The following is a 14,676-nucleotide window of genomic DNA, read 5'->3' on the forward strand; positions in this document are numbered from 1 at the left end:
CCGAGGGGCCATGACAGCACCTAACTCTAGGTGTGGCCATTTATGCCAAGTAAAACTGGGTGTAAATACCAGTGCCTATGTTAGGCAGAGAGCGGGTGTATTCTATAACCCTGCATGTAATTTTCTGGAATGCTCACGACTTACCCATTCTACGCCCATAGTCATGTCCACTTTTCAGCAGCTTGCATTAGAATTTATGTGTACCGTTTTGCAGAACACACTTAATGGCTAATGCATGTAAATTCTAATTCATGCCAATTAGTGCTGAGAATTGCTTGTTAACATCCAGCACTGATTAGCTTGTTAACTAATTAAGATATGCGCGTTGTTATGGACTATGCTTTGATTTTCACTCAGAAATCTCGGTGTGATACATAGGATCTGGGGGCATGGGAGTTAGGCGCCGTGCCTTATAGAATAGCGTACATTAAGATGCATGTGCAAATTTTAATGAGTGCCAATTAGCACTCAATTATTGATGGTGCAGAGCTCATTATCCAATTTATTTGCATCTCAGAAGCATGTGCCATACATAGAATCCAGGGGTTTATGGGTGAAAGAACAGGTTATAAATCACTAAACTAAATTAAAATAAAATAGTCTACTCAGACTCCTGCATTCATTTCGTCTAGGATGATTTTCATTCTCTGAATCACATGAAAGACTGCAGACAAGCCTCATCCCCTTTTTATCAGTTCAGTGAAGAATGCATTTGTACTGGCATATTCAGTGTGAAAGACTAGCAACTAGTTTGCAGGACTTAGACCACCATCTATGAAATGCCACACTCTTAACTATTTATTTTGTTGATTCTAAATCAGTTCAGTTGGTGCATGACCAGTTTTCTCACATGCAGATGCCAGGGAAATGTGTACCAGATATACAGCTTGTGAAAATTACTGACACGTGCCAAATTAATCATCATGTGCCATGAATCCTCACATTCAGAAAAAAAATATGGGTTTTTTTTTTGTGTGATTCTGAGTGTGGCACGGTATGCAACTTCTAAAACACAAAAGTATGAAAAACAATCCATCTTGTGACATTAAGACTTGCACCATCTGTACTCAGTACCGGAGGTATCAGTGCTTGCACTTTATAGCACGCAGCTTTTTACACCACATGTCTTTATTTTATGTATTTATGTTTTCAAATTGATTGATGCAGACATCCTGTCAAAATGAAGTCCCAGATGGTCTGCACTGGAAGCTGGCAGTCACTACATATATCTCTGGAGTGCTCTGGCTTGCCACCGTAAATCTCTAGTTGACAAGAGCTCAGAGCTGCTGCCAGGGTTGTCACCATCCCATACACACACTTCAGTAATGGAGAACTGCAGTGCTGCCAGTCTCAATGACACCTGAGGGACCATTTGTGAAAATACCCAATTTTCCACTGGGCATCCTCTCTGAAGTAGAAATAAAAGGCAGAACGATTAACCAGCAAACCCAAGAGCCTAGTACAACTTGTGCAAACTTAAAATGTATGCATTTCAGTTCATACTACTTAGCTTTATTATTTTATGTTCCACGTGTTTAAAGTGTACTGTTCCATGTTTATAGCGGCCATGTATATGAGATGAGTAACGTTTTTTCTTCCTTTTTCTTCAATCTGTTTCCGAGAACCACAATTCTTATTTCCTTGTTTTGTTGCTAGCAGAATTTGGGGTAGAAACAATTTCAAGTGAGTTGTGTTTGAAGAAACAAAAACTCCATAAATAAGGCTACAGGTCTGACTCTGCACCTCTTTCACTCTTTTCTTTTTCCACATGGAAAACAACGGGAACTCCCATGACGATGGCCGTAGCATTTAGGTCCTCTGTGGTATGCGCCAATATAATGTATACAGCAGAGTTCTAAGTTGGAAGTGCAGTCCAGTCATTCAGTACTTAAAATAGCAGTTCGGGAAGTTGTAGCCTCCCATACCTACAGGCCAGAAACCATGACTCGAAAGGATGGCTGCACGTGTCTGTGCCGAGGGCTGGCACTAGGGCTTACACATGGACTGGCACAGCTAGCATCAACTCCTCCTATTGACGGCAAGTAGGCATGGTGAAGAATGGGAAGTTGTAAAGACAGCCGGCGTTGTATGCTGCAAAGCAATAAACAAAAGGTTGCAGTTAGCAGCATATTGTTTAATCAGTAACTTGATTTATTGCAATTACAAAACAAAGAAAATAAAATAAGATGACACCTTTTTTTATTGGACTAACAATACATTTCTGATTAGCTTTCAAAGGCAATACCTCCTTCTAAGATTAGAAATGAACAAATGATGGCAAATATGAGATGGTTAACATAATTTGCTCCAATAAAAAGGTATCATCTTATTTTCTTTTCTTTGTTTTATGTCTATTACCTTTAAAAGTGGGCTAACACAGCTACCACACCACTTTATTGTAATTATAAAATAGGGGATGGGGAAGGGATTTTGGAATTAGCTCAAATCTTTTTTCAGTTGTTGCTCAATGTGAGTCACGTTTAGGTACAACAGGCATTTTTCTGTCCCAGTCTTCAGTGGCACTTTTCTACCCTCTTACTGGGACCAAGCACTGATTTTCAGCAGCATCATCCAAACCTCATTCAGACTGCAAAATAGCTGTCCTAATTCGTCCGGCTACCAGTGCTGAATATCTGGGTATAAATTTAAATGCCATGGTCAGTGTATGAAGTCAGTGCTAACTGCAGAGTTTAAATAATGGGCAGGTAACGTTTATAAATGAGACAGCAGAAGAGAGGGTTCAAAAGTACAAAAGTCAAGACAGCAAAAAAAAGCACAAAGGAATCCTCAAGACTGGAACAACGTAGAGATCTTTAATATCAAAGACCTGACACAGGCTGTGTTTTGGCACACAAAAGCACCTGCCTCAGGGGGTCAAGATAGTATACTCTTTGATAAAAAGTAAAAGTCCAAAGCAATCCTCCTAAAAATGCATCAAGTTAGGCAGCAGGTTATACAAAAGGATTGCTGAAAGCCATTGTTGTGTTTGGACGCCTTTTGTATAACCTGCCTAATTTGAGTGTGGTGAGAAGTGGAAAAAGTGGTTTGATTTTTTTACTATTAGGGGTAGACCCTGTTACCCACCCCTTTTAGTTTTTTATACCCCTGACGCAGCCTGAGGGTGAAACGTGGCCATGTCGGGTAACTGTTTTAATAAACCACTTCTTTTTTATTCACTCGTTTCTGTGGTTTTTATGTAATCTGCTTTTATCTTGTTGAGATCTAGTGCTTAGGGACATTAGAAAAGGTTCTTACATACTTAAAAATCTTTTCCTAAGGACCACACTTTTAGCTACCACAGAGAGTTTCTCCATATACAACAGATTATGCATTTTTATTTTCCATGCTGTTAAAATTGATGGTTTTCTTTCTAACAGCTGAATTGTTATGCAACTGGAAGCTATTAAATATGACTTACATTTTCCTGGAGTGCAGTATTCTCTCTGTCATCCAACAAGCAGAACTGCACACTACAGGTAGCCTCCACGTTCATTAAACTCATCAGATATGACAACAGAGCACTCCAAAGCTGATGTATATTTGGTCAGGCCACAGAATTAATTGCTAATCAGATTACTGTAGATTCAAAAAATCTACAGGGGAACTGACAGCCGCACGGCTGCTCCCAGCAGGTAAGAATGCACCCGGGGGGGGGGGGGGGGGGGAGCAGTGATCTGCCCCGGGTGGCAACCGACCAAGGATTACCACTGTTTTTAATGGGCCGGAAATGGGCGTGTGCAAAAATTAAAACTACTGTGCACCTATTTATGGCCTGAGCTTTTACTGCCAGTCATTGACCTAGCAGTAAGGGCTCATGCGCTACTCATGCAGTAACCATGAAATGCATGCCAACATGGCCACACTGCCAATTACTGCTGGGAACGCCCCCCGCGGTAGTGCCAATTTTGTGCATGCTACCTGTGCATTAGCCCTCCCGCAGCTTTGGAAAAGGGCCCCTGTATGAGGTAACTCATACTTCTCCTTCAACTGTTGAAATGCCTGGACCACTTTGTTGCCCAAAAGCATCTTCTCAATTATTTTAAGTCCCTTATTCCTCTATCGGTGAAAAACCTCTTCAACCAAACCAGGTATCTGTTCATTGATATTTAGCTTAACCTATACACTGGCACAATAACAGCTAGTTTTAGTCTCCTTCTGCCTTATGTTGTACGAGTGTGACGTTTCCTATTATAATTGGCGTTATTTTTCTTTCTTTCTTGTTATTTTATTTTAATTTATTGTGAACTGCTCTAACCTGTGAACCAGAAAGAGAGGTATATCAAATCTTTTAATAAACATAAACACAATTCCCCTGAAGGGAAGGTACATAGATATTCAGGGGGATTGGGTATCTTTTTGCCTAGGTGCAATCCAGACCTACATAAAGAAAGAAATGCTGAACTTCTAAGGGATGACTATCAATAGAAATCAAACAAAATAAAACATGGAAAAGAAAATAAGATGATACCTTTTTATTGGACATAACTTAATACATTTCTTGATTAGCTTTCGAAGGTTGCCCTTCTTCGTCAGATCGGAAATAAGCAAATGTGCTCGCTGACAGTGTATATAAGTGAAAACATTCAAGCATTACTATGACAGTCTGACAGGGTGGGAGGATGGGGGTGGGAAGGACATCAAAGCATATCATTGATATTCTAACAGGATGGGTGTGGATAGGTGAGGGGTGGGGTGATCAACAGAGACATACAGCTTTATGGTTTATAATGGGCTAGGAACGCCAGATCCTTGTTAAGTCCTTTCTGTTGGGTGTTAAAATATTCAATCATTCTGACTTCAAAGGTCTTACGTTCTTGTATGGTTTTAAAGTTACCTTTGAGGATTCTCACTGTGAAATCACTGGTACAGTGTCCTGGTTCTGTGAAGTGCTGTCCCACTGGGGTGGGGGCCCTACTGGCTGTATTGTTCATGTGATGTCTATGTAAATTGAATCTTGTCTTAAGCATCTGGCCTGTTTCTCCAATATAGCATCCTTCGTTACATTTTTTACACTGAATGATATATACCACATTGGAAGATAAGCAAGTGAAAGATCCCTGGGGTAAGGGGGTTGATGTTTCCAGCATATTTACAATATATTTTAAACAATGTCTGCAACAAAAATGGCTAGAATTTGTAGATTTTAATGCAGCATGTTAATGCTCCAGGCCTTTTTTGGGAGACAGCCAAGGTTGTCCTTCAGGAGGACATTATTTCTTATATGTAGGCACACACTAAACATATTGCCTATGGTATAGTGTATTTGGAAAAAAAAGTATGCCTTGGCCAAGCATATGTATTTACAGTGCCCCTTGCCTGCAAAGAAGGAAACACTCACTGCCACACAGGTAGCCCTTAATATGCTTATTCATGAATGTACGAAAAAGATGTAATTTTATAGTATGTATCAATATTATTGTTATGGAAACAAACCAGGTAAACTACTTGCCAAAGTTACTAAATATTGGATGGGTTCCAGATATATCCCTTGTTTATTAGCTGCTAAGAATTAGTTACAGCATAGTCCCACTATGATTGCAAACATTTTTTTACAATATTTTTGAAAGTTCTCTGCAGTGGAACTTCCCCAAGAGGGATTGGATGTGTGAGATTATCTGGCTGATGGTGGGCTACTGAAAATTTATTCGTCGGAGTGTGCATGCTTGAATGCTCCACTAACTGCTAAAAAGCTTCAAAAAGCTAAGAACTGCATGGCACTGGGGCCGGATGGCTACACCCCTGAATTTTATAAGTTAATAACTCCTGACTTATGTGGCTCTCTATTAGCTTATTATATGGATACTCTGGATAAGAGCTCTTTTTTCACAGAGCAAATGAGGCCTTCATTATGCTCATTCCGAAACCTGGAAAATCTGGACTCCACCCAGACTCTTATAGACCAATATCATTGTTAAATATGGATATTAAATTATTTGCCCGGATATTGGTGGACCCTTTTGCCATCCTTGATTTGTCATGTGCAGGTGGGTTTTGTGAAGGGCCAGCAGTCAGTACTTAATGTTTGGAGGGTTTTGCTGGTAAAGGCCGATGCCCAATTCACTGAGACTCCCAGTATGTTGGTGAGTCTGGACATTGAGAAAGTGTTTGACAAAAGTGGATTAGCATTATCTCTTTTAGGTTGTGTATTATATGGACATAGATGGTTGATTTTATCAGGCCATTCATACTTTATATGTGTCCCCTATGGTGGCGCTGTTAGTAAATGGGGCTATAAACAAGTCTTTTCCAATCTTGCGAGGAACCCGTCAGGGTTGTCCTCTCTCCCCATTATTGTTCTTGCTCTATCTGGAACCCTTCTTTCAAACAATACCCACAACCGTCCTTGATGCAACTTCTTAGCATGGTTTACATTGAATCTGAATAAATCTAAAGCTCTGCCTTTGCAGGACCATGTTAGGGATAGATGGGTGGGTGTGCGCCCCTTGTACAGGGCAAAGGATACCATCAAATACTTGGGGGTCTTGCTACCTTAAGATTTAACTACTTTATATACATGAAACTTAGAGCCTTTGATTGCTACCCCCAAGAGCAAACTGCAAGCTTGACAGACTTACTCGCTTTCTCTCATTGGGAAAGTGTCCTTGTATCATACTGCCAAAATAGCTATACATCTTCCAAATGTTCCCGATAGTACTAACAGTCACTTACAATAAACACTTGTCTAGGCTCCTCAACACATATCTCTGGAATGGGAAATGAGCTAGAATGAATTTAGTTCGAGCATATCTGAAAGAGACAAGGCAGGGTTGGGGCTGCTTAGTATGCACCTTTTCTCTTAGGCCTGTGGTATGAAACATATTAATGACTGGTTCCATAATGTGCCCTATTTTTCTTCTACACCAGTGGAGACTGTTTTTTCTCACCCTTTCCATTTTAATTTTATGCTACAGGCCAAGCTTAATCAGTTGCCTAAGATATGGGTTAGAGATTTGATTTATCAGCCATTGCACCTTACTTGGCAATGGGTGTGTAAGGCTCTCTCCATCTTTCATCTATGGTGTCTCCACTCTTGCCAGTGCAAGGTAATGGGAACCTTTTACCTGGATACACTGTTGCGTGTTTTCAGCAGTGGCAGAGACGGGGCATATCTTTTCTTTTTTAGGTGCTCTCTGAGGAGGGAAAAATTAAATCATTTGACTCACTTCAAGTGCAATTTCAACTGGACCATGCTGATATTTTTCCTTATTTGCAACTACAACATTATGTGCTTGGCCTGCCAGTGGTGGCCTTAACGTCTGAGATCCATGAACTTTTAACAGAAGATTTAGCTTAGAGGCACAGTTGAAAGTCCCGTTGCACTGCCATCATAAATACCTACAGAAATTGTTACCAGACTTTAATTTTGCGCCTTTGGTGGTCAGCAGATTTGTCAATAATGCTTGAGGAGGACCATCTGTGTATGAGTTTACGTCTCTATCGGGTATTGACCAAATCTGTCTTGCACTGGGTTTATTATGTGTTTGTACATTTCACTTAAAAGGTCAGGTCATGCCTGCATCAGTCCTTCTGACTGTTGTCTTAAGTGTGCTTGCTCTGCTGTGACTCTTGGACATATGTTCTAGACATGTACAAAGATCTATAACTTCTGGTAAGTGTTGGGGACCCACGACTCCAGACTCTGAGGGGTGCAATGGACTCCAAAACCTCAAATGTTGCTTGTTGACTTTGATGTGACTTACCCATGTCTAAGGGATTTTTGGGGTTTGTCAAGCACTCTGTTTTAAAGGGAAGAAATGTATCTTACAGCGCTGGCTTCAACCAGAACCAGCTTTGCTCTCCCAGTGGAGAACCTCAATGAACCATTTTGGGCATCATTAACACTGACAGAATGTAGCAGAATCCTTAACATATAATATATGCAACTGATTAAGGTGGATGGCTGCACTGGGAATGGACCCTAGTTATGTTATTCTTTTTTTAAGGTTGGGTGGGTTGCAGAGTCTTTGTAAGATATTACAGCTATGTGCTGTGCACCTTGTTTCTACCTTTGTGACAGTTGTTATATGTACCAAGTTTTGAATAAAAATATATATAAAAAAACTATGAGGACTTTAGAAAGTATTGTATTGTTTTGTGCCTCATGGGACTATATTTTTGGATGTAATTGGTGTACATAACCGTGACATCTGGTATGAAGTTTCTAGCACTAGATTATAGACTTGCCTGCTCTTTTTAATGGAAACAACTAATGCCTTAGATTTGTTGGCATTGTCAACCCTAAAAACTGCCAAAACAGCCAAAACATTAGCAAAGGTTACAGGTGCATCTGTAGGAAAAGCTAGAATTTAGGGGTAAATAAAGCAAATTTCACCTCTGCTTCTTTATCTCAGTCTCCAGGAGTTCTAAACTCAAAATAAATAGTATTGATGACAAGGAGCAGCTTTGCCTCATCTTAGGAAGTGGGATGATCCATATCTTCTTGGAAGACTCCAGTAGGGTTCCTGATTTAACTACTTTCTCAAACAATGAGAATAATGCTAAGGTTATTAAAGCTAGACCCTGGGGGTTTATGACTTTTTATCCCTTCTAACCTCAGTCACTTCCTGGTCCAGAATATATATTTCTTTATCTATTTATTCGGATTTATTAACCACCTTTATGAATAAATTCACCCAATGAGGTAGGAGAGTTTAATATTTCCAAGCCATCCTGGGAAAGTGTTGGCAAATTTAGACATCCAAAGCAACCCTTTCTATTATCTACATTCTTCATACTGCCAATATGTAACTGAAGTCTTCTAGATTTAGATGGCAAAAATCAGTTATGTGCATAAACACATCTGCGCATAAACGACCAGTTTCTAGCTATGCACTATTTTGTAAGTATGTGTAATATTTGATGGCATGCATTTTACAAGTAAGGAATTAGATGGGAAGAGTTTGGGTGGAGTGTGCATAGTTACACACACAGGAGCTGATATTCAGACCACAGGAGGTAGCTGGGCTGCCTCCCACGGTCAGCGTTGAGCCCAGATATTCAATGCCAGACCGTTTCTGGTGACCAGCATTGAATATCCGGATTACTTTTGGCTGGTTCCAACTTAACTGTCCAAACATTCCTGGTATTGATGCAGCCATATTTGGCTGCCAAATCTGGCCAGCGGCGCACTGAAAATTGGCAGATAGCTGGTTATATTGCGCAATATAGCTAACTATTCAGTAGGCGCTAACCAGCAATATTCAGTGAGAGACAGTCGGCTATTTTCCACTGAATATCGCTGAATAGCTGGTTAATTACCAATTAACCGGCCAGGTGCTGTTCCTGGCCAGTTAAACGGTTTTGAATATCAACTGGACAAATAATAAAATACTATAATCTATGAGGTGTGATGATTATGACACTGTCCCCATGTCTACGTTACTCTTGTTACTGCTGGATTCACACAGAAGGAGCTGAAGGAGAGCGGTTTGGAGCTAAAAGAAGAGGAAGAATACCCTGAATGGAGCCCCTGGATTGGGAAGGGGTTTTTCCTTAGGCTGCAGCAGTCTAGTGGCTGGCAGGTACTGAGGGAGAAATGTCAGCCCTTAAGAGCCAGTAGTGGAAAGAAGGAAACTGTTCCTGGCAAATGCCCCACTTGCATCAGGAATTTACCTTTAAAAATGATGTTCTTAACCTTTCCATGCAGCACAGGGAAAAGAATGCACCGTGAGGGAAGGGGAGAGAGGAAGCCTAATCTGGAAGTAGGCTATTCCAAAGAGCTGGGGCGGATCTCTAAGAATCACAGGGTAGGGAAGTTCCAGCCAGTTTCCGTAAAGGACAGTCAGTAGATCTACCCCAGAGCTTCTGACTGTCTGTCTCTGCTCTCCACCCAGCTGTAAGCTAAAAAGGTGCTGTAGAGCAAGCAGAGAGAGAGAAGGGGGGGGGGGGGCAGATGGACAGGCAACCAGCTGCAAGGCTTCTTGTGCAGAGGCGTAGCCAGACCTCGCGGTGGGAGGGGGCCAGAGCCCAAGGTAGGGGGGCACATCATAGTCTGCCACCTCGCCGCCTAGCTCCCCCCACCACCTCACCGCTCCCCCGTCTCGCTGCTCCCCCTCACATCCTCGCCACTCCCCCCGAAAAAGCAAATACCTTTGCTGGCAGGGGTCCCCAACCCCTGCCAGCCAAAGCCTTCTTCAGCGCCGGTCTCCAGCACAGCCACATTCGCTGACCTGCTCTTTCTTCTTGCTGATGTCCTGTGCACGCTCCTTTACGTGAAACTGAGCATGCTCAGTTTCACTTAAAGGAACGTGCAGGATGTCAAGAGGAAGAGCGAGCACAAGGCAGGGAACGTGGCATGCCGGAGACCGGTGCTGAAGAAGGTTTCAGATGGTGGGGGTTGGGGATCCCCACCAGCAAATCCAGGGGCCCAGATGAAATTTGGGGGCCCCACCTAGCTACGCCACTGTTCCTGTGGACTGGGAATGTAACCTTAAGAAAGAAATGCCTAGCTCCTGAGAAGGCAACCAGCCGAATGGCCTTTCTGTGGACTGGGAAAGTAACCCCAAGAGAAGGAATGCCTATCTCCTGAGAAGGCAGACAGCTGAAGGGCTTCCCATGGACTGGGAAGGTAACCCTAAGGGAAGAAATGCCTAGCTCCTGAGAAATCAGCTGGCTGAAGGGCTTCCCCAGAGCTGCCAAGGGGTCACAATTTTTGAGAGGGAGATTTTAGTCCACAACCCCAGCCATGGAGTAGAAATGCCAGGTGTTGACTCTAGCTATTGACATACTGTTCCAGGATGCGCAACTTAGATTACAGGAGCTCCAACAAGCAAACTCCCATATTCAAATTCTCCAGGATAAACTCCTAGAGGAAGAGGTTAGGCAGTTAGACTTGTGGAAGAAAAACAGTGGTTGTTGCATTCTACTCCGCCACAACGCTTTGATGCAGTGGTGTGTGTATTACCCTTTTCGCCAGCTGCTCTTAAGGTTTGTTTGGCCATTTGGAAATATTGGCATGTTCTTGGTGTTCATTGCTCTTTAAAAGAGTAACCCAAATTTGCATACTGTAGGGGGACAAATCTGGGCGAGCTTTTATCCAATCCTAGATTTTTGAAGACCGGAGAAAGGGGTTATTTTAAATGCTGTGCTTGTATATATTGTCAGCGTGCTATTGAAACTACCAGTGTGCAGATTCCCCACTCAATGAAATTGTTTCAATTGCAATTCTAGGACGTATTGCAATTCTAGTGGGGTCATTTATTGTATTATCTGTCTTTGTGGGCTTTATTACATTGGGTAGACAACTAGGAAGGTTAAAATGTATATTGGGGAGCACATTAGCAATATCAAAACTGATAAACGGGATGCTACTTTAGCTGCTCATTGGAAGGAATTTAACCATTCAGTTTCTGATTTAAAAAGTTTTGGTCTTGGTACAAGTTCGGATTCGGGGTAAAATAGACCCCGACAGATTGATCTATAAGGAATAGAGGATTACATATTTGTGGAACACCACACAACCGGGGGCAATGAATAGGGAAATTGAATGGAAGTGATTGATTGACCACAAGTGTACCTAGTGTAGGCATTAAATACAGCAGGCTACGTAGTGTGGGCATGCAGCCATGGGGCGCAATGCATTTCGGACTGATTCCCAGCTAGGGACTATCAATCGTGCATTTGGTATTTGGAGAAATATTATTATTGAAGACGTTTCAGTAAACAGATAAGATTTGTGGCGATTGCATTTATGTTTATGATTGTTGTTAGTAGGTGGTTAAGGAGCTGCTAGCTTTTCTTGGGGTAATGTGATGTCATGCATTCTTTGCGCATCCTTTTGAGAAAGCTTTATGTGAAACTCAGCCAGAGTCAAGGAGACGCAGTAGAATGGATTTGACTAGAGCCATGTTTGTGAATGGCTCTTAACTTGTAGAGAAGACACTGAGAATTCAATTTTATTAACAGCTAAGTCTGTGATTTGAACTTAATTCTTGATCAATTTCAGAAGCAGTGTAAGCAAGATCTTGATATCTGCTCAGTAATTTAGGATTCACTGGATATACACAATATAAGCAATTTATGATAATACCATAAATTATTTTATGGCTTGTGGACACCGTGAAGATTCATTGCCATCTGGATCCTCTGTGAATATTTGACTTGTGTGGGATCTTTGATCTCAGATAAGTCAAACTTTTACTGAACTTTTATTGATGTTTTCTTTTTTCATTACAGCAGGTTTCTATAACAGCAGTGATAAGACCAGATTGCTGTGTGTGCATAATATTTTCATAGCTTTTGAGAGATCCAACAGTGGGGAATGTTGTTATGTAGTATTTTGTCATTTTTGTAATAAATATTTTGCATGATATTTACAGTTGGCCAAATAATGCTTTCCTCTCCTAATACCGCAGCATTTATTGTTTAGATATTCTTATGATGAATATGATTATTAAGTTTCTGGATTAGATTTACAATTGTAAATTTTCCTTTGAAAGGTGGGGGAAGAAAGGAATTGCCAACTGAGTGAGGAGTTGAAAGTGACTAAAATTCAACTACATGAGCTGAAGGAGCAGAACCTGTTGTTGGAAGAGGCCCATATGCGAAATACTGAAGTCTCTACCAAGCTGAGAGGGCAGAAAGGGCAAAAGCAGGGTCATGGATGAAGCATAAGAATTAAGTGCCCAAAACAAAAGGTGTTAAGGGTCCTGGAGCAAGTAAGACAGAGGAAATTGAGCCAGATACTTGGGGCCAGGCAGACCCTAAAGATCCGAAAGGAAGGGTCTAGTCCAGCTGAGGAGTTTACCAGAAAGAGAATAGGGAGACCCCAGATACCTAAGGGGGGAATCCCAGAAAAAGGTTATCCTATAATAATTAGGCATAAAACCAAGTCTAGACCATCCCAAGTGAGTGAAGCAGAGCTGGCTATATAAGAAAGGGAGAGGCCTATGTGGTAGGGCAGCCCTAGGAAGGAAGGCGGGGGTTTAGCCCAGAGTCATAAAACTCTAAGGAGGGGGTTCCTCAGTAAAGGAAGGGGTTCCCCAAAAAGTAAAGGAAAACAGCCAATCTCTTGGCTGAAAGGCTTGAGTAAGTTACGGCAAGATACTAGTAGACGTGGGGTCATATATCTCAATCACAGGGATAGATATGGTAGGCGGCAGGAGAGGAACAAACCTAACTGGATTAAAAATAGACAAGTAGAACCAGGAAAGTAGGACTAGAAATTAGGCAAAGGGGCCTAGGAAAAATCAAAAAGAAATGGGAGATAAATAAAAATGCTGAACTCCAAGCGTTGAAACCTCAAGACAGGATCAAGAAAGGGGAACTGGGGAAGTTTAGAAAGAAAAGAAGACCAGTAGGCAGGAAAGGATTCATTTCCCCTACATCCATGGAAGACAGGATTCACATAGGAAAACTGTGACTCTCTAATGAAAGATTGATGGTTTTAGGCAGTAGCAATACCTTAAGGGTGGAGGTATGTGATGATTATCGCACTGTCCATGTGTCTACATTATCCTTGTTACTGCTGGGAGCTGCAGGCACAGTTTGGAGCTAAAAGAAGGGGAAGATTACCCAGAACGGAGCAAATGGAGTACATAAGTACATAAGTATTGCCATACTGAGAAAGACCAAAGGTCCATCAATCCCAGCATCCTGTTTCCAACAATGGCCAATCCAGGTCACAAATACCCGGCAAGATCCCAAAAAAGTACAAAACATTTTATACTGCTTATCCCAGAAATAGTGGACTTTCCCCAAGTCCATTTAATAACGTACTATGGACTTTTCCTTTAGGAAGCCGCCCAAACCTTTTTAAAACTCTGCTAAGCTAACCGCCTTTACCATATTCTCTGGCAACGAATTCCAGAGTTTAATTACACGTTGAGTGAAGAAACATTTTCTCTGATTCGTTTAAAATTTATTACATTGTAGCTTCATCGCATTCCCCCTAGTCCTAGTATTTTTGGAAAGCATAAACAGACGCTTCACATCTACCTGTTCAACTCAACTCATTATTTTATAGACCTCTATCATATCTCCCCTCAGCCACCTTTTCTCCAAGCTGCTTTAGCCTTTCCTCATAGGGAAGCCGTCCCATCCCCTTTATCATTTTCGTCGCCCTTCTCTGCACCTTTTCTAATTCCACTATATCTTTTTTGAGATGCAGCAACCAGAATTGAACACAATATTCGAGGTGCGGTTGCACCATGGAGCGATACAAAGGCATTATAACATTCTCATTTTTGTTTTCCATTCCTTTCCTAATAATACCTAACATTCTATTTGCTTTCTTAGCCACAGCAGCACACTGAGCAGAAGGTTTCAACGTATCATCAACGACGACACCTAGAGCCCTTTCTTGGTCCGTGACTCCTAACATGGAACCTTGCATGACGTAGCTATAATTTGGGTTCCTCTTTCCCACATGCATCATTTTGCACTTGCTCACATTAAACGTTATCTACCATTTAGACGCCCAGTCTCCCAGTCTCGTAAGGTCCTCTTGTAATTTTTACATCAGCAAATTTAATTACCTCACTAGTTACTCCCATCTCTAAGTCATTTATAAATATGTTTAAAAGCAGCAGTCCCAGCACAGACCCCTGGAGAACCCCACTAACTACCCTTCTCAATTGAGAATACTGACCATTTAACCCTACTCTCTGTTTTCTATCTTTTAACCAGTTTTTAATCCACAATGGATCACTACGTCCTATCCCATGACTCTCCAATTTC

General features: G+C 41.5%; 1 protein-coding gene across 1 annotated transcript in view; it reads right to left on the minus strand.

Annotated features, from left to right (window-relative positions):
* Positions 1-1,107: 1,107 nt before the first annotated feature.
* GABBR2 (gamma-aminobutyric acid type B receptor subunit 2) overlaps positions 1,108-14,676 on the minus strand; it is a 1,273,589-nt gene continuing 1,260,020 nt past the window's right edge. Inside the window, exon 19 of the mRNA XM_030209562.1 lies at positions 1,108-2,091. Coding sequence (XP_030065422.1) covers positions 1,926-2,091 — 166 coding nt within the window. The 3' untranslated portion in view covers positions 1,108-1,925. The remainder of the gene's footprint in view (positions 2,092-14,676) is intronic.

This window comes from Microcaecilia unicolor, chromosome 1 (assembly GCF_901765095.1).
Source record: "Microcaecilia unicolor chromosome 1, aMicUni1.1, whole genome shotgun sequence".
In the NCBI taxonomy this organism is placed as follows: Eukaryota; Metazoa; Chordata; class Amphibia; order Gymnophiona; family Siphonopidae; genus Microcaecilia; species Microcaecilia unicolor.